General features: G+C 44.7%; 1 protein-coding gene across 1 annotated transcript; it reads right to left on the bottom strand.

Annotated features, from left to right (window-relative positions):
- Positions 1 to 304: 304 nt before the first annotated feature.
- On the bottom strand, positions 305 to 7,123 carry LOC307204516 (uncharacterized protein; the record flags this gene model as incomplete). The annotated part of the gene is made up of 2 exons (XM_079956094.1): positions 305 to 1,043; positions 7,068 to 7,123. The coding sequence occupies 2 exons, from the start codon at positions 7,121 to 7,123 to the stop codon at positions 305 to 307; spliced, it is 795 nt and encodes a 264-aa protein (XP_079812220.1).
- Positions 7,124 to 19,902: the final 12,779 nt, after the last annotated feature.

The raw sequence follows: 19,902 nt of genomic DNA, 5'->3' as shown, positions 1-19,902 counted from the left end.
TGGTGGTCTCGCTTTCTCTAGTTTGTCCGGTCCCAGTGGTAACTTTGCTGTGTCCAAAGTTCCTGGCTTTGGTATCTTCGGTTCTCCTTCCTCTGACTCTTTCCGTAAATGTTCCTCATGGTCTTTCAAAAATCTCTCTTTATCTTCCTCTGATCTTATTCTCACTTTTTTCCCTTTATAGGTAAAGGACAAACCCTGAGGGAACTCCCACCTGAAAATGATGCTATTTCTTCTTAACAAATACACCAAGTCTCCGTATTTGGCCCTGAGGTCCAAAAGATGTTTTGGGATATCTTTATAAATCTCAATCCTGGAGTCCTCTTATCTCCAGTGATTTCTTGTAGTGCAGGCTCAATATTTTGTCTCTCTCTTCCTTGGATCTCAGTGTAATCAAACAATCTCTTGCTCTATTCTTTTTTCCTTTACCACCTTTGCCAAATCTAAAGGCCGTCACTATCTTAAAGTCTTTATCCTGGTCCAGGCCCCAGAATTCTTCAAATTCCTGTGTCAAATATTCACTCAAATTCTCTTCTTCCAATTCTGGGACCGCTCTAATCCTCAAGTTGGCCTGTTTATCTCTAAGTTCAAATAAAGACAATTGCGTCTTGTGGTCTTCTAGTTGTCTATTGATTGGCTGAATCTTTCCTTCTACTTCCAATACCTTTTCTTTGGTGTCCTCTGCAATCCTTCTTGTCAGTTTAGATTCCTGCAGCAGCCTATCGATGGCCTGTGTGTTAGAACTGATAGTTGTAGTATTTAAGTCAATTTTAGCTGACAATTTTTCCAACGCTCCAAAGATTTTATCTAATGATGCATTAAGTGTCTCATCAGCGCCCCCACCTTTTGCCCCAGATTGGCCAGTTTCTTCCTTTTCTATAGTTGGAGGGGCTACAATTGATTGTCTTCGCTGCTGCAGCCTAGTTTTTACTCTTGGAGGTTTTTCCTGGGGATTTTCCTGAGGTTGAAGTTGATCCATTACTTTATCTCCCTCAAGGTCACTCTCACAGTCAGATTCTTTGTTATGGGAGAAGTTTCCTAGCCAGCTGCAATGGAAAACCCCCAGTTATGACACAGACCTCCTCTAGGGGAGCTTGGCAACAATGTTCACTTTAAAATGGATTGCTTCTATATACAATAGTATCCTTCAGTCAAAGGCAACAATTACAAAGAGAGTCTCTCAAAATTTCCAATTCAAAAACAGAGTAACCATATAATGTAACAATAAATGGTGCAGGGCTTTCCTTGCTGTTTCTGGCAGCCCAATAGCAGGGATTGAGCGGTGGTCTTAATTTCCTCCCTTTTTTCCTTTTTGTAATAGGATTAGGGGTTGCTTGTGTGTAAGTGCCAAACCGCTCCAAGTTGAGTAGTTGGCTAAAACCTTCCCTAGCCGGACAGCCCTTACTTCGTGGCTGTCTTAATCACTGGCAGAATCCGTCAGTGGGCGTTTCCTGAACTTTTTCCAACATAAGAGCTCCTTGACAGAAAGTCTCCGCCTGGATTCCCTGCGCGTCAGCTTTCTGCACAGAGTGGGCATCCCCAGGGGAGGTCCTGAGCTCTCTCCACTGGTCTCGCTGGAAGCGTCCCTGAACCTTCCCTCCGACTCCTCCTCCTTCCCTTCTTCCTCAGCGGAAGCTCTCCCTCTTTCCCTGCTGGTTCCCTCCCCAGCATCCGAGAGCCTCTCCACCCCCCTGAGATCCGATGGCAGTTCCCTGACATCCACCTCCCCTCCAGGAACCCCCTCACCCCCGGTCCGTCCCCTTTCTTTGGCCGGTGATGCTGGGAACCCCCGGAAGGAATCTTCCCCATCTTCTGATGACTCAAACACTGCTCTCCACCTACTACTACCTCTTCCCACGGGAGCATATTCCCAATCCGATTCCACCCCTTCAGACACTTCTCCTCCCTCCTGCCCAGAGGCTGGAAAACCCACAAAATCCTCTTCATCATCTGTGGTGCCAAATTGCTCCTCCCAGAATCTCGCTAAGGGTCTGGGCCTCCTTGGGAACCTGAGGTGAAACTCTTCCAGGAGAAACTCATCCTTGATGGTTTCTGCTGGCACCCATGCATTTTCCGACTCAGGCTCCCCCTCCCAAGCCACTAGATACTCCACCTGTCTCCCCTTCCACCTTGAATCTAGTATCTCCACTATGTGACTGCTGCACTCCCTCTCCTCTACCTGTGGGTGTACGGGAACCTCTCCTTCTCGTCCCTGAAATTCCCTCCCTTCCCAGTATGGTGAAAGTAATGACCTATGGAATACCGGGTGTAGTTTCATGTTGTCAGGCAGTTTGAGCCTAAAGGCCACCGGGTTCACCTGCTGTGTTACCTCGAAGGGTCCCAGTCGCTTAGGCCTTAATTTCTTGCAACCTCCCTTGAACGGTAACCCTTGGGTTGACAACCACACCCGGTCCCCCACCCTTATGGTCTCTCCTTCCCTCCTGCTCCTATCTGCCTGCCTTTTGCACACTTCCTTAGCCCTCTCCAAGTTCATCTTAAGCTGTTGGTGCAGGGCTTCCATCTCTTCCACAAACTGTTCAGCTGCGGGCACACTCCATCTCTCCTCCCCTTTCCCCGGGAAAGCCCTGGGGTGACACCCATAATTGGCCATGAACGGGCTCATCCCCGTGGACACATGCTCCGCGTTATTGTAGGCAAATTCGGCCAAGGCCAATTTCTCTACCCAGTCATTCTCCCTCTCGCTGACGTAGCACCGTAAGTATTGTTGGAGTATACTGTTCGCTCTTTCCGCCTGCCCATTGGTCTCCGGGTGCCTGGCCGTCGAGAAATTGACCTCTACGTGTAGTAGGCTCATGAGCTTCCTCCAGAATCTGGAAGTGAATTGTTTCCCTCAGTCTGATACAACCCTCAAGGGGGCGCCATGCAGCCTGAAAACGTGTTCCACAAACAGCTTGGCGGTTTCCTCCGCCGTCACCGCATGCGAGCAAGCGATGAAATGGCACATCTTAGTTAACAAGTCGACTACTACCATGACGGCCGTTTTGCCCCTTGACTTGGGCAAATTGGTCATAAAATCTATGGACACTGCCTCCCATGGTCTTTCTGGTGTGGGTAATGGTTCCAGTAACCCCGCGGGTGCCGCCCTCTCCCCTTTGGCTCTCTGGCAGCGGTCGCACCCCCTTATATATTCTCGTACATCTTCCCTCACCTTTGGCCACCAGAACTGCCTGGTGACTAACAACATGGTTTTGTGTTGCCCAAAATGTCCTGCCGTGGGGCTGTCATGCAGTTGTTTGAGTACTCTACTCCTCAAGTCCCCCTCTGGTATATACAATGCCCCCCTGTAATTCAGTGCCCCATCCTTTTCCTCAAACCCCCCCGGGTTTCCTCCTGCCCCCCTGAGTTCCCTGATCTTGCTTTGGGCGTACTCGTCGTCTGCTGTCCCCTCTGCAAGCTCCCGTCGCCCTACCAACACTCCCCCACACACCCATCGGTCCTCGGGTATCACATGTCGTTCTTCCGGCGCTCCCTCTCCTTCCAGGTACTCTGGCTTCCGGGAGAGGGCGTCTGCTCTGACGTTTTCCTCCCCCGGTACGTAACGAATCTCAAAATGGAATTTGGAAAACTCCTGAGCCCACCGCACCTGTCTCTGATTGAGTACCCTCGCCGTTCTCCAGTATTCCAGGTTCTTATGGTCCGTGCACACCTGGATCTTGTGCTGCGCCCCTATCAGCAAATGTCTCCAGCGTCGAAACGCTTCGTAGATAGCCAGCAGCTCCCAGTCATACACCGTGTAGTTCTGCTCCGACTTGTTCAACTTCCTGGAGAAAAAGGCACACGGTCTCCAGTCGGACTGGTTTTCCCCCCAGCTGAAGCAGTACGGCCCCCACCGCTCTGTCCGATGCATCGGTCTCCAGCCTCATTGGCTTCTGCAGATCCACGTGCAAGAGCTGATCTTCCGAAGCGAACACCTTCTTTAGCCTTTCAAAAGATTGCTGCGCATCCTCCGTCCAGCCGAACTTCTTCTTGCTACTGAGGCAATCTGTGATGGGTGCCGTTAAGTGGGCAAAGTTTTTGATGAACTTCCGATAGAAGTTTCCAAACCCCAGGAACCTCTGCACGTCCTTCGTGGTCTTGGGTGTCTTCCATTCCACTACCGCTTGTACCTTGCCCGGATCCATAGCTAGGCCCTTGTCTGACAACCGGTACCCCAGGAACTCGACCTCTCAGGTGTGGAACTGGCACTTCTCCAGTTTGACCCACAGCTGGTGCGCCTGTAACCTCTTAAGCACTTCCCGGACATCTCTGACATGTTGCTCCTCGTCCTCCGAATAGATCAACATGTCATCTAAAAAGGCCACACAGTTCTTGTACAGCAAGGGTCCCAGAACGTGATGCATGAAAGATTGGAAACCCGCTGAACCCGCTTGTAGTCTGAAGGGCATAACGAGATACTCGAAGGCTCCCAGAGGGGTGAACATGGTGGTTTTCCATTCATCTCCCTCCCTCATCCTGATCAGATTGTACGCCCCTCTTAGGTCCAGCTTGGTGAAAATCTTTCCCTTCCTCACCCTGGTCAAAATGTCATCAATCCTGGGCATGGGGAAGGTCACGGGTTCCGACACCGAATTCACAGCCCGGAAGTCCACTACCAGCCTGGGTTTATTAGTGTCCTTCTTGTCCACAAAGAACACGGGACTGCCCCCCACCGCCCTTGATTCCCTTATGAACCCTCTTTTTAGGTTCTTGTCTATAAATTCCCTCAACTCCTGCATCTCCCTGTCTGACATGGCGTACAGTTTGCCCACTGGCAGCTGAGCTCCTGGGAGTAGGTTGATTTGGCAGTCAAAGGGCCTATGAGGAGGCAGTCTACCCACTTCTTTCTCACTGAAGACATCTTGCAAGTCAGCGTACTGCGGTGGTACCTGCCCCTTCTCTCCCACCGCCATCCCTGCCACTCTGGCTATTGCCATCCTCAGGGTTCCCCCCCCATGGCAGTGTTCCAAGCAGTGAGCTGACCCGAATGAGACCGTCCGCTGGTGCCATCCCACTAACGGATCATGTAGCGCCAGCCAGCTCATTTCCAGTATAATTGGCGGTCCTGCCAGGGTGGCTACGTGAAAGGCAATAATTTCAGTGTGCCTTGCAATCCTCATTCTCATGGGGGGTGTCTGGTGTGTTACCTCCCCTCCCAGGAGTTCCCTCCCATTGATCGCCGTGACTTGTAAGGGACTCCCTAGTGGCAGAGTCTGCAGCTGGTGCTCTAACGCAAACCCTTTGCTAAGGAAATTGCAAGAACTGCCTGAGTCCAACAGCGCCTTTATCTTGAGTGGGTGGCGGTTGGGGAGCTCTAGCATCACTTCTATGGTGATGGCTGCTCGGGGGGGCTCTGGCTTGGGCACATTTACTGGTTGTTTGCCTGGCTGCTGGGCCCTATCGGCAGCCAAGCGTTGGCTTTTCCCTGCTCCTTAAGCCCATCCTCCTCACTCCCGGCCACCCCCACCATTCCTTGCCATGCTTTCCTTTTGGGGCAGACCCTGGCAAAATGCCCTGGCTGTTGGCAGAGGAAACACTTCTTGGTCATTTCCCCCTCCTTCTTTCAAACTTCGCCAGAGTTTGAACCCCCCCCCGCGCGCGCCTCCGATCTCCATTGGCTCCGCCAGCGGGGAAGGTTGCTCTGGTATTGCAGGAATGCGGAAGTCATTCCAACGCTCTCCTCTGCCTTCCCGCTTCTCCAGAGCCCGTGCTTCCTGCCGCGCTCCAATGGCAAGCACAGCCTTGGTCAGCTGATCCATCGACTGCGGGCGGGGCGCGCGGGAAAGTTCGTCTTTTACTGCGGGGGCTAGGCCTTCCTCAAATAATATCTGAATCGGATCTGAAGTCAACTCCCAACCAAGTCGGTGTATGAGCATGGCAAATCGCGACCAGTACTCTCTGACTGATTGGTTCCCTTGTTTGCACACCATCAACTGCCTGCATACAACACTCTGCTCAATCTGGCTGGAAAACATCAGATCCATGGCTGCAAAGAACTTCCTCAAGTCTTTTAGGGCATCATTATCTGATGCCATCAGTGGTCTAACCCACTCTCTGGCTGCCGCCTCCAGGTGTCCGACCACGAAGGCAACTCTCGCCCCCTCGTCCACAAAGTCATCATATTGTAGATCCAGTGCATACTGCACCTCTGTCTTAAAAGCCTGGTAGTCCCTCGGATCGCCCTCAAACTTATGCACCAGTCCCGGTACCTTCCTTGAGATGGGAGTGGGTTTCCCCTGCGCATCCTGAGCCCGCCTCTCATCAAGCCACGCCTCTAGGAGAGCCAGATGTTGTTCCAAATCTCTGTTTCTCTCCTCCAGAGTTGGTCCTCCCCTGGCTCCCCCTCCGCCTCCGCCTCCTTCGTGTTGCTCATAATGCCCCCTTCGCACAAACAACGTCGTAGACTGACGGATTGCTTTAATGGGATTAGGGGTTGCTTGTGCGTAAGCGCCAAACCGCTCCAAGTTGAGTAGTTGGCTAAAACCTTCCCTAGCCGGACAGCCCTTACTTCGTGGCTGTCTTAATCACTGGCAGAATCCGTCAGTGGGTGTTTCCTGAACTTTTTCCAACATAAGAGCTCCTTGACAGAAAGTCTCCGCCTGGATTCCCTGCGTGTCAGCTTTCTGCGCAGAGTGGGCGTCCCGAGGGGAGGTCCTGAGCTCTCTCCACTGGTCTCACTGGAAGCGTCCCTGAGCCTTCCCTCCGACTCCTCCTCCTTCCCTTCTTCCTCAGCGGAAGCTCTCCCTCTTTCCCTGCTGGTTCCCTCCCCAGCATCCGAGAGCCTCTCCACCCCTCTGAGATCCAATGGCAGTTCCCTGACACTTTTAAATAGCAAATTTCTTCTTTCCCCCAACTTTAAGGGGGGTTCTTTCAACAGGCGTTGGAATTAAGCCCCTTATATCTCCACTTTTCCTGGTTCTTAGCTTCCAAAGTCTTTGCTTTGATCCTATTTACAAAATCGGAAGACGGACTTCCCTTTTGCGCCTTCCCGCTTCAGAGCCAAATTCAAGTTATTGTGCCAATCAAAGGAAGCAAGTCCCTTGATCCCCGGTTTTTATCAAGTTCTTACTCACGGGTTGTAGTTTAAAGCCGAATTTTCAGAAGAAGAAAGGTCAGCGCTCTCCGGCATCAGCTGTGCAGCTTCACTCCGCAGAAGCAGCGATTAACTCTCAGCACCGCGTCACACACCCCGTCCTGTTCCGGGGCTTTTTTCCAAGCCCCTTCTCAAAGCGGGGGGAGCGCAAAGGTGCCCGCCGAGTCCCACGGTCACAGGCTTCACCCGCCTGCGGTTTTTGGAAGGGTCCCCGCTTCGCTGTAGCGGGTAGACCCGATTTCTGCGGAGCTTCCCCTTCTTACTCAGAAGGAGTCCGCCATTGCCGATGGCGCCGCCACCGGAAGTCAGCATCTGTTCCTTTTCAGGTGTTTGCTCTTTTTTTTTTTGAAAATAATATTTATTAAAAATTTTAAAGGTTACAAAAAGAAAAAAAGAAAAGATCAAATTAAGCAAAAACTAAACAACACTAAACAACACATCACAATAAGGAAAGAAAAAAGAATTTTTTTATAAAAAACAGAAAAACAGAAAAATAAAAACAATTAAAAAAAACACAACGAACCTTCCCATAACTTATCTTTCATTTGCTTGTTTCCTTGACCTCCTCACACCTCCCTTTTTTGTATTCTAGTTCAGTTAGCTATTTCAGCAAATCCTTTCCATCTTTCCCAATTTTTATCCTACAATTTATCTTAATATAATGTACCTTTACCTTCCTTTCATCCATTAACAGTCTGTTTTTACTTAGTCCTTTATAACATTTCTGCTAAAGCCACATAACTTCATCCCAGCCTCCTTCTAACATTCCTTAATTTTACAATATTTCTGTAAATAAACTTTAAATTTCTTCCAATCTTCTTCCACGACTCTTCTCCCTGGTCTCGGATTCTGCCAGTCATTCCCACCAGTTCCATGTAGTCCATCACCTTCATCTGCCATTCTTCCCGAGTGGGTAGATCTTGTGTCTTCCAGTACTTTGCAATAAGTATTCTTGCTGCTGTTGTAGCATACATAAAGAAAATTCTATCCTTCTTTGGCACCAATTGGCCGACTATGCCCAGGAGAAAGGCCTCTGGTTTCTTCAGAAAGGTATATTTAAATACCTTTTTCATTTCATTATAGATCATCTCCCAGAAAGTCTTAATCCTTGGGCATGTCCACCAAATGTGAAAGAATGTACCTTCAGTCTCTTTACATTTCCAACATTTATTTTTGGGCAAATGATGAATTTTTGCGAGCTTGACTGGTGTCATATACCACCTGTATATCATTTTCATTATATTCTCTCTTAAGGCATTGCATGCCGTAAACTTCATACCTGTGGTCCATAACTGTTCCCAGTCAGCCATCATAATATTATGTCCAACATCTTGTGCCCATTTAATCATAGCAGATTTCACCATTTCCTCCTGAGTGTTCCATTTCAACAGCAAGTTATACATTCTTGACAAATGCTTAGTTTTTGGATCTAACAGTTCTATTTCCAATTTTGATTTTTCCACCTGGAAGCCAAGTTTTTTATCCATATTATATGCCTCCATTACTTGGTAGTAATGGAGCCAGTCTCACACTCTATTTTTTAATTTTTCAAAACTCTGCAATTTTATTCTGTCTCCATCTTGTTCCAAAATTTCCCAATATTACGGCGATTTGGCCTCCATATTGAGTTTTTTCAATGCCTTCGCTTCCATTGGTGACAACCATCTTGGGGTTTTATTTTCTAACAAATCCTTGTATCTCATCCAAACATTAAACTGCTTTTCTAACAATATGGTTTTTAAATGCTTTATGTGCTTTGACCTTATCATAGCACAAATATGCATGCCACCCAAATACGTTGTTAAAACCTTCTAGATCCAGCACATCAGTGTTTTCAAGAAGCAGCCATTCTCTCAGCCAGCAAAAAGCGGCTGATTCATAATAAAGTTTAAAGTCTGGCAGGGCAAATCCACCTCTTTCTTTAGCATCAGTTAATATCTTAAATTTTATTCGAGGTTTCTTGCCCTGCCAGACAAATCTAGAAATATCTCTCTGCCACTTCTTGAAACAATCCATTTTATCCAAAATTTGCAATGTTTGAAACAAAAACAGCATCCTAGGCAGTACATTCATTTTTATCACAGCAATTTGGCCTAGCAATGATAGCTTCAGATTTGACCATATTTCTAAATCCTTTTTCACTTCCATCCAACATTTTTCATAGTTATCCTTAAATAAATTCACATTCTTGGCAGTCATATTAACCCCTAGGTATTTCACTTTCTTAACCAATGTTAATCCTGACTCCTTCTGAAACCTCTCTCAATCACTGTTAGATTTTTCTCTAAAACCTTAGTTTTCATCTTTTTTTATAATAGATTTTTATTAAGGTTTTAAAGGTTACAGAAAGAAAAATAGAAAAAGTTAAACAAACCAAACACAAAAAAACAAAAAATGACAAAAAAGTACAAACAATTAAAAACAAATCAAACCTTTACATAACTTTCTTTCCTTTGCTTATTCGCTTGACCTCCTCACACCTCACTTTTTTGTATTCTAGTTCAATTAGATATTTCAGCAAATCCTTTCAATCTTTGTTTTTATCCTAAAAATTTATCTTGATATACTATAATTTTACATTCTCCTCTTTCGCTAATTAACAATCCATTTTTACTTAATCCTTTATAACATTTCTGCTAAAACCACATAGCTTCATTCCAACATCCTTCTAACATTCCTTAATTTTACAATGTTTCTGTAAATAAACTTTAAATTTCTTCCAATCTTCTTCCACCGACTCTTCTCACTGGTCTCGGATTCTGCCAGTCATTTCCGCCAGTTCCATGTAGTCCATCACCTTCATCTGCAATTCTTCTCTCTCAATCACTGTTAGATTTTTCTCTAAAGCCTTAGTTTTCATCTTATTCAGCTTAAATCCCGCTACCTGACCAAATTCTTGAATCAATTCCAATACTCTTTTAGTACTAGATTCTGGCTCCTGTAATGTCAATATCAGATCATCAGCAAATGCTTTCAATTTGTACTGTTTAGCTCCAACCTTTAACCAACCTTCAACCAATTGGTCCTTTCTAATCATATTTAGCAAAACCTCCAGGACCGATATAAAAAGCAATGGAGAGATTGGGCAACCTTGTCGTGTTCCTTTCTCAATCTTAAACTCTTCTGTAACTACATTGTTCACAATTAATTTTGCTTTTTGTTCTGAATAAATTGTACCTATACCATTTTCAAAACCTTGGCCTACCCCCATGCCCTGTAAATTTTTCTTCATGAAACTCCAGGAAATATTGTCAAAGGCTTTCTCCGCGTCCACAAATATCAAAACTGCTTTGGTGTTAATATTCACTTGTAATTTTTCTAAAATGTTGATTATATTCCTCGTGTTGTCAGACAAGTGCCTACCCGGGAGAAAGCCCGCTTGATCTTTATGTATTACTTCTACTAAAACCTTTTTTAGTCTTTTAGCCATGATATCAGCAAAAATTTTGTAGTCCACATTGAGCAAAGATATGGGGCAGTAGTTCTTAAGCTGTGTCTTCTCAGACTCTATTTTTGGTATAAGTGTAATATAAGCTTCCTTCCACGACTCTGGTGCCTTTTCCCCTTCCAATATTTCATTACAAACTTCCTTTAAAGGCTGTACTAACCATTCTTTCAAGGATCTATAATATCTTGAAGTCAAACCATCCGGCCCTGGGGATTTGCCTAATTGCATGTTCTGAATGACTCCTTCTACCTCCTGGTCTGTTATTTTAAAGTTCAACATTAGCTTGTTTTCTTGAGAGATTTTTTGTAATCCATTTATTTTCAAAAATCGATCAATGTCCATTTTTTTCTGCGTCTCCTGTGTATATAGTTGTTTAAAGTATCTCTGAAAGCACTTCCTAATCTCCACTGGATTCTGTATATTCTTTCCCTCCACTTCCAAATTCGTAAGAGTATTAAGTTTTTGTCTTTTTTTCATTTGCCAAGCCAGCAGTTTCCCGCATTTATTTGCCGATTCAAATGTCTTTTGTCTCATCTGTTTGATTTTCCATTCTATTTCCTGGTTCATCATTTTCATATATTGTACTTGATATAACTTTATCTCTTTCAGAATCTCCTGAGACTTTGGTTTCACTCTCAATTTCTTCTCTCCTTCCTTTATTTTCTCCAAAATCTTATCTTTTTTTTCCATTTTGAGCTCTCTTCTTAATTGCATTCTGTTGTATCATAAATCCTCTCATAACTGCTTTAATTGTGTCCCAAATTGCTCTTTTTTCAACAGTGGTGTTCATATTTATCTCAAAGTAGTCTCTCAAGGTTTTTTGGGCCTTCTTAGTCACTTCTTCGTTCCTGAACAAAGTGTCCTTCATCCTCCATCTAAAGGAACCAATTGGTGTTAGTTTCATTTCCATCTTCACAGCATTATGGTCAGAACAAGTTTTAGGACAGATTTCCACTTTTCTAATCTTCGGAGCCAAAACCTTAGTTTTCATCTTATTCAACTTAAAACCCGCTACCTGACCAAATTCTTGAATTAGTTCCAATACTCTTTTAGTACTAGATTCTGGCTCCTGTAGTGTCAATACCAAATCATTGGCAAATGCTTTCAATTTGTACTGTTTAGATCTGACTTGTATACCTTTAACCATTTGGTCCCTTCTAATCATATTTAAAAGGACCTCCAGGACCGATATAAAAAGCAATGGAGAGATAGGGCAACCTTGTCGTGTTCCTTTCTCTATCTTAAATTCTTCCATCACTACATTATTCACAATTAATTTAGCCTTTTGTTCTGAGTAAATTGCACCTATACCATTTCCAAACCCTTGACCATCCCCCATACCTTGTAAATTCTTCTTCATAAAACTCCAAGAAATGTTGTCAAAGGCTTTCTCCGCGTCCACAAATATCAAAACTGCTTTAGTGTTAATATTCACTTGTAGTTTTTCTAGAATGTTAATTATGTTCCTCGTATTGTCAGACAAGTGTCTAACCGGGAGAAAGCCTGCTTGATCTTTATGAATTTCTTCTACTAGCACTTTTTTGAGTATTTTAGCCAAAATATCTGCAAAAATTTTATAATCCACATTAAGCAAAGATATGGGGCGGTAGTTTTTAAGCTGTGTCTTCTCAGACTCTATTTTTGGTATAAGTGTAATATAAGCTTCCTTCCACGACTTTTCCCTTCCAATATTTCATTACAGACTTCCTTTAAAGGTTGTACTAACCATTCTTTCAGGGATCTATAATATCTTGGAGTCAAACCATCCGGTCCTGGAGATTTACCTAATTGCATGTTCTGAATGGCCTCTTCTACCTACTGCTCCGTTATTTTGTAATTCAGCATTAGCTTATTTTCTTGAGAGATTTTTTGTAGTCCATTTGTTTTCAAAAAATGGTCAATGTCCATTTCTTTCTGCGTCTCCTGCGTATATAATTGTTTAAAGTACCTCTGGAAGCACTTTCTAATCTCCACTGGATTCTGTATATTCTTTCCTTCCACTTCCAAATTCATAATGGTGTTGAGTTTTTGTCTTTTTTTCATTTGCCAAGCCAGCAGTTTTCCGCATTTATTTGCCGATTCAAATGTCTTTTGTCTCATCTGATTAATTTTCCATTCTATTTCCTGGTTCATCATTTTCATATATTGTACTTGATATAACTTTATCTCTTTCAGGATCTCCTGAGACTTTGGTTTCACTCTCAATTTCTTCTCTCCTTCCTTTATTTTCTCCAGAATTTTATCTTTTTTCTCATTTTGAGCTCTCTTCTTAATTGCATTCTGTTGTATCATAAATCCTCTCATAACCGCTTTACTTGCGTCCCAGATTACTCTTTTTTCAACAGGGGTGTTCATATTTATCTCAAAATAATCTCTCAAGGTTTTTTGGGCCTTCTTAGTCACTTCTTCATTCCTGAACAAAGTGTCCTTCATCCTCCATCTAAAGGAACCAATTGGTGTTAGTTTCATTTCCATCTTCACAGCATTATGGTCGGAGCAAGTTTTAGGGCAAATTTCCACCTTTCTGATCTTCGGAGCCAGCCCTCTAGTTACCCTAATTTGGTCAATTCTTGTCCATGTCATTTTGGCCTCAGAGAAGAAAGTTCCCTCTCTTCCCAGAGGGTTCTTCATTCTCCAGATGTCAACTAAATCCATATTGTCAGTCATATCGAAAAAAGTTTTTGGTAGTCTACCATCTTTGGTAACTACCTGTCTCTGTGCCTTGTCCATATTTGTAGACACCACTCCATTCATGTCCCCCATCAAAATCATATTGTAATCCATATAGTCCATCAGAGTCTCATGTAACTTCTTAAAAAAATCTGATTTTTCCCTCATTTGGTGCATAGATGCCTACTATCAAAAATTTCTCTCCTTGTGATTGGATTTCAATTGCAACAAATCTTCCTTGATCATCTTTAAATATAAATTTCGGTGATAGGCTCTCCTTTGTGTAAAGTACTACTCCTCTTTTTTTAACTTTGTCTGATGAAATAAATTCATGGCCCAGTCTTTTATTACTCAGTATCTTCCTGTGTAGCCTTATCACATGTGTTTCTTGTAGACAAATCAAGTCCAATTGTTCCTTTTTCAATAAATGAAAGACTCTGCATCTTTTTTCGGGGGAGTTCAGTCCATTAACATTTCAACTTAATATTTGCAATGCCATGATGTGATTACTCTGATTTTCTACCAACTGCCCCCAATGCTTGCTCTTCTTCTGTTGGTGGTGTTGGTGTCACATTCACTGAGTTGTCCAGTCCAAAGTGTAGTTTTGCTATGTCCAGTATTCCTCTTTTTGGTGCTCTTCTGTCCAATGCTTTTTGTTCTAGTCCTCTGTCTGGTGATCTTCTGTCCGATGCTCTTGGCTCTTTTCCGAGCTGCTTCTGCAGGTCTTCTTCGTAGTTGTTCAAAAATTTAACTTTATCTTCTACTGATCTTATTTTTATTTTCCTTCCTTTGAAACTGAAGGATAGACCTTGGGGAAATTCCCACCTAAAGTTAATTTTGTTCTTTCTCAGCAAGGCAACCATGTCACTGTAATTGGACCTAAGATCCAAAAGGTATTTTGGGATGTCTTTAAAAATTTCCACTCTTGACTGTAGTACTTCCAAAGGCTTCAGGTAATGCCAACCCAAAATTTTATCTCTCTCTTCTTTAGTTTGGAGGGTAATCAAACAGTCTCTTATTCTATTCTTCTTTTTCTTCCCTCCTCTTCCAAGTCTAAAGGCACTTACAATTTTAAATTCCTCCTGTACCAAATCCAAATCCCAAAAATCTGCAAATTCCTGCATGACAAAATCTATCAAGAAGAAGAAGAAGAGTAGTTTGGATTTGATATCCCGCCTTTCACTCCCTTTAAGGAGTCTCAAAGCGGCTAACATTCTCCTTTCCCTTCCTCCCCCACAACAAACACTCTGTGAGGTGAGTGGGGCTGAGAGACTTCACAGAAGTGTGACTGGCCCAAGGTCACCCAGCAGCTGCATGTGGAGGAGCGGAGACTCGAACCCGGTTCCCTAGATTACAAGACTTAACCACTACACCACCCTGGCTCTCTATCAAACTGTCCTTCTCCACTTCAGATACAGCTCTGATCCTCAAATTCGTCTGTTTTTCCTTAAGCTCAATCATAGAAAGTGTCGACTTGTGGTCTTCAAGTTGCCTCTGCAGGTCTGGGACTCTCTTTGTTTCCAGTTGTGTTACCTTAACTTCCACGACAGCAACTTTTTCCCTGGCTTCCTCTGCGGTCTGTCGTATCGTAGTAGATTCCTGTATCAGTTTCTCAATGGTTTCTGTATTTGTATTCACCTTTTGTCCCAAATTGTTTAAGCTTTCTGTGTTTAGCTTAATTGTAGTAGTTGCATCATCGACTTTCTTATTAAGTTGTTCCAGTGAGTCACTTATCTTACTTAATGCAAGCACTAAAGCTTCTTCTGATGACATTCCTCTTGGTTTAGATTGTGTTGGCACAGCCGCAGATGAGGCAGAAGGGCCGTATGCTGACGCTCTTCGCTGCCAAGACTTCCCAGACCTTGTTGTTTTGTCTTGGAGTGACGAATCTACTTTTTCTTTCCCATCTGCCATAACACTTTAAAATTCCAAGGTCAATCCCACAGTCATACAATTTTATCTTACAAGTGGAAAATTCCCCTGATCCAACTCTTGTAACAATTTCAGAAACTTCCTCTAGGGGGAACTAGTTGCTATCTGTACTTGTGTTAATCCAAAATAACGCCTTTTGAAGTGCAGCTCAAGGAAGAAAGTTAGTTTCAATTTTCAGTTACTTTTCCCTCCTTTTTAAGATCAGAAGGGGGCAGCTAAAAACAATGTATCTCTCTATTCACAGTCAAAGCGCATTCCAAAGCGCGGCAGTCTTATTGTCCTATTGGCAGCCCGTTCCCAGGTTCTGAGCGGTGGAATTTTAACTTCCTCCCCTGTCTCTTGCAGGTATATATAGTCCAAACTCCCCCCCCTCTTCTCCTGCTTCCAAGGGGGGGGGGAGGTTCACTATTTTTAAATGCTGGAAAAATTAGTCCTTTCCGATCGGCTTTCCAAAACTTTAGCTTACAGCCTCTCTGCTTTGATCTATTTACAAAAGCGGAAGGCGGACTTCCTGTTTGCGCCTCCCCGCTTCAATACCAAATTAGGTCTTTTCTCTTTGAAAGCTTCCAATTTATTCTACTCACGGGTAGTTGCTTTTAGAATCAAATTGTCCACAGGAAAAAGTCAGCGCTCTCCAGCAACGGCTGTGCAGCTTCGCTCCGTGGAAAAAGCAGTCGATTCACAGCACTGCACTGCTCACCCCACTTTGCTCCGGAGCCCCGAAATCGGGTTTCCCTGTGAGTAGGGGAGGCGCGAAAGGTGCCCGCCGAATCCCACATTCACAGGCTTCACCCGCCTGTGATTTTTGAGGGGTCTCCGCCTTCGCCGTGGTGGCCAGAGCCTGTTCCCACAGAGCAAATTCCTCCTAGTCAGAAGAATTCCACCATTACTGATGGCGCTAACCTGGAAGTCCTCAGGTGTTTGCTCTTGACAAAAGTGGAGGGAACTAGATCTGGGAAGCACAAACTTCGTGCTCTGACGCCCATCCAATTCCTGTGATTGTCATATGCTTCAACTGTTTGATTTCTGAATGTTAGAATGTTATAATCTACCCTGGGACCTGCTGGTGAACAGGCAAAATGCTGTGCTCATTTTTCAAACTGAAGAGATTTAGCATAAGAAAATCTGGTTGGTTTCACACTCAGTGTTGGCAAAGCTGTCTCTATCATATGAGATCCATGGTTGTTTTTTTCCTGCCTACAGCCCAGCACAGACTTAGGTTTCAGTTAGTTGAACACATTTGGGGCATAGCTCTGGGACTGGCAGAAGATGTTTCTGTGACTTTTGGTTGCTTCCTCCTTTTACAGTGTTGCTGTTGTTGGGCAATTTGTGCACATCGGCAAACATTAGCATCCGTTCTTTTCTGGCAAGGATTGGTTCCACCCCAGAGGCTAAGTGAGAGGCCTGTGATGCAATAGATCTGCAATGCAAACTCCCTGCTTTGTTGCAGGTTAGAGACACAGGCAGTTGGTGACCGAACTATATGGCCAGCCCCTCCTCCAACCTGGGGTATTGTGGTTGCCCTATCAGCCAGCCCTCAGGTCTGCAGCTGCTGTTGCTGAATGCCGCCAGGTTGGCTTGGAGTAAAACCTCACTCACCCATTATCTGATTGTGGATGAGGAGGCTGTATCTGGTCTGTAACACTGAGACCTGGGTAGGTGAGCAGGGCCGAGTTGGTCTCAACCAGTTGTGCCTACTTGGGTACTCAGTGCAGCATCAGGGCAAACTTGAGAATTGGGGAGTTGCTGTGGTCTATGGAGATTTTCACTCTCTCTCTCTCCAGGCTCTCTGTCCAGCTGGGGGGCATCTAGAGTGTGTGTTCCTGGCATTGGCCAATCAGGACAGATTAGGGATTCTGTTGGTTTCTTGTCTGCCTCTCTGCCCAGCAGTCTCCTTGCCTGAGATGACAGAGCCGGTCTTGGAGGCGGTGTTGGGTACAGCGGCGGAGCATATGCTTGTGCTGCCCAGGGCTGGTGCCCTCCCAGTTGCAGGATAGCCGTTCAGGTGCCCAAAGTGGTGCACACACCCTGCAGCTGGGGGCAGACTGAGCCGCCCAAAACGGACATTTGGCGTGCTGCCCACCCAAGACTCCCAAAGGACTGGAGAAAATTTATATTTTATTTGAAAGAAAACTGTAAACATCTGAAAACGTGTGTAGGTTTGACTTGAAATGTTTGGTGATGTGAAAATAAGGAGCTGATTTACATATAAGAGGGTGAATGTTAAAAGAAGACACAAGGTAAAGAAGTGGTTATAGAAATGTGATAAATTTGTTAAGGGACGCGGGTGGTGCTGTGGGTTAACGTCCCCTCTCAAAAATGCACCTGGGTCTGTGACAGGTGTGCTGACATCAGATGCATGCATGTGCGACGGGCGCATCAGCACTTTTTCCTCTCACGCCGGTGGGCCCGCCCTCACTCAGGTAAATTGCCTCCACCTTACTGAACAACCCTTTACCCGAAGGTTTATTTTCCTTTCCTCTTAAAATTTCAGCCCAGAGTATCCTGTGGGACGCTGGTGGTGCTGTGGGTTAAACCACTGAGCCTAGGACTTGCTGATCAGAAGGTCGGTGGTTCGAATCCCTGCGATGGGGTGAGCTCCCATTGCTTGGTCCCTGCTCCTGCCAACCTAGCAGTTCGAAAGCACGTCAAAGTGCAAGTAGATAAACAGGTACCACTCCGGTGGGAAGGTAAATGGCGTTTCTGCGCGCTGCTCTGGTTCGCCAAGCTGTACGCCGGCTCCCTCGGCCAATAAAGTGAGATGAGCGCCGCAACCTCAGAGTCGGCCATGACTGGACCTAATGGTCAGGGGTCCCTTTACCTTTACCTTTACCTTAAATTTGTTAAAGATATGTGGAAGTCAGAAAGAGGGAGGGAAGGAGGTCGATGTGTTGGAATTCTGCCTTGGTCAGAGGGATGTGCCAGTCTTCCAGGCACTGGCAGATATTCCTCGGTGACCTCCCGGCTGCTACTCCGCTGATAAGCAGGCGAGGTCTCGGCGATTTTTCTCAGGCTGTGAGAAAAACACACCGTTCCTTCTCTCTCCCCTTTGGTGTCCCCCAGGGAGGGGAAAGAAGCAGACAGAAATCTATTTACATCTTTTATTTCTGTCTTTCACTTCAGTACAGAGAAAACATGTCTGCACACAACAGCAGTAAGAATAAACTCCACCCATGTACTTCCAGTACAGGTCATATGGCACACACACTGAGCTAACATCCGGTGCTCAGTACAGAATGGACTGCCCCTTTGTTTCCATGGCAACAGTCACCCACATCCTGTTTGGCTTTCCAGCCACAAGCAGCTGACTGAGCTGCTAGAGCCTTTGCTTGCTGCTGCATTGCTGCTTTAGAATAACATACTCCCCCTAAAGTATCAATGCGTGCAGCGAGCAAAGCGTCATCCAGAGAAGAAAACAAACAGTTGTTATATGTATAACACTCCCCTGTTGTTTCAGTTCCACCCTTGGAACTACCCGCCACTGGTTTTACCAATGTACCTCTCTAGTTGTGTGACTTCCAAGGAATGAGTGCATCTGCATTACCTTGGTTAGCAACTCTCTGTTGTGCCTTTGTCTCTGACTCAGACACAGCTTCAATTTGACCTTGGTCGTTTACAACAGCAACACATGCAATAGCTAGGTTTGCAAACTCCTTTGAATACCTCTTGGGTGGTACACCCTTCGTTGCTCTTTCAGACCTACGTAAGAGGTGCTGCTCTTCTCTGCTTTCTGGTTCAGCCTCTGAGCTCTCTGGAGAACCAGTACTAAGCTTAATCAGTGGTTCATCCTCCTCTTCTGAGGGTCTAGTCATTATGTGAGATTTCCTCTCAATGACTGTGACAACTGAGCTGTCTGAGCTATCGCTGTCATCATCAGTACTACTGAACTCAATAAGATCAAACTCATCATCATCATCATCAGAATCATCATCATCTCCTGTGGGAAATGTGTGAACAATCACTCTCTCCTGTTCAGGAGCACTCTCTAGAAACTTTGTGAGACTCACCTGACCAGATTCAGACAAAATTACTCTGTAGAGACCCTTTTCATAACCCACAAAAATGCCTCTGGCATTCTTTACTCCACCCGGAGCTTCTGTTCTCACATGAGACCCGAAAACCTTGAAATGGGCAACAGAAGGTTTTCTGTGGAACAGTTTCTCAAAAGGAGAACTTCCCAATTCTTTTGAAAACTTTCTCAACCACGTATAACAAAATGACATCAGCGACTCAGCCCAGTACTCACGTGGCAGATGTGAACTAAGCAATTGGGCTTCCATTCCCTTTTGCAATTCTTTGTTCACCCTAACACAGACACATCTATTCCAAGCTTCTTCGGAACTAGCAATTTTGTGTCTTCTCCCTTTCTTCTTCAGGAACCTCTGGAAATCCTGTAAGAGAAAAATTGGCTTCTCATCTGTGCAAAGACAATCTATGTCAGCATCATGCATATTTTTAACTTTGTCACAAAACTCTTTAAACCTTTCTAAGGCGTCTTTTGGTCTCTCCAAAAGATTAATCCAGACAAAACCTGTAAAAGAATCAACACATATTAGATAATACTTTGCATTGCCTCTAGAAGGTGCTAGAGGACCAATCACATCAGCATACACCCGCTGAAATGCCCTGTTGATCCTCGAGGTCACCTGCTTGGCGCTCTTCTCAGCTACACCTGCAAAAGAGATCATGTTAGAATTACAATTCATGTAATCACTTTGATCAAAAGTCAACAAATACAGTCCATCTTTCTCTTCGGCAGAAAGAT

The sequence above is a fragment of the Podarcis cretensis genome, assembly GCF_951804945.1.
Source record: "Podarcis cretensis genome assembly, chromosome: 15".
NCBI lineage: Eukaryota > Metazoa > Chordata > Lepidosauria > Squamata > Lacertidae > Podarcis > Podarcis cretensis.
The sequence above is the reverse complement of the archived record's forward strand: the minus strand, read 5'-3'. Positions and strand labels throughout refer to the sequence as shown.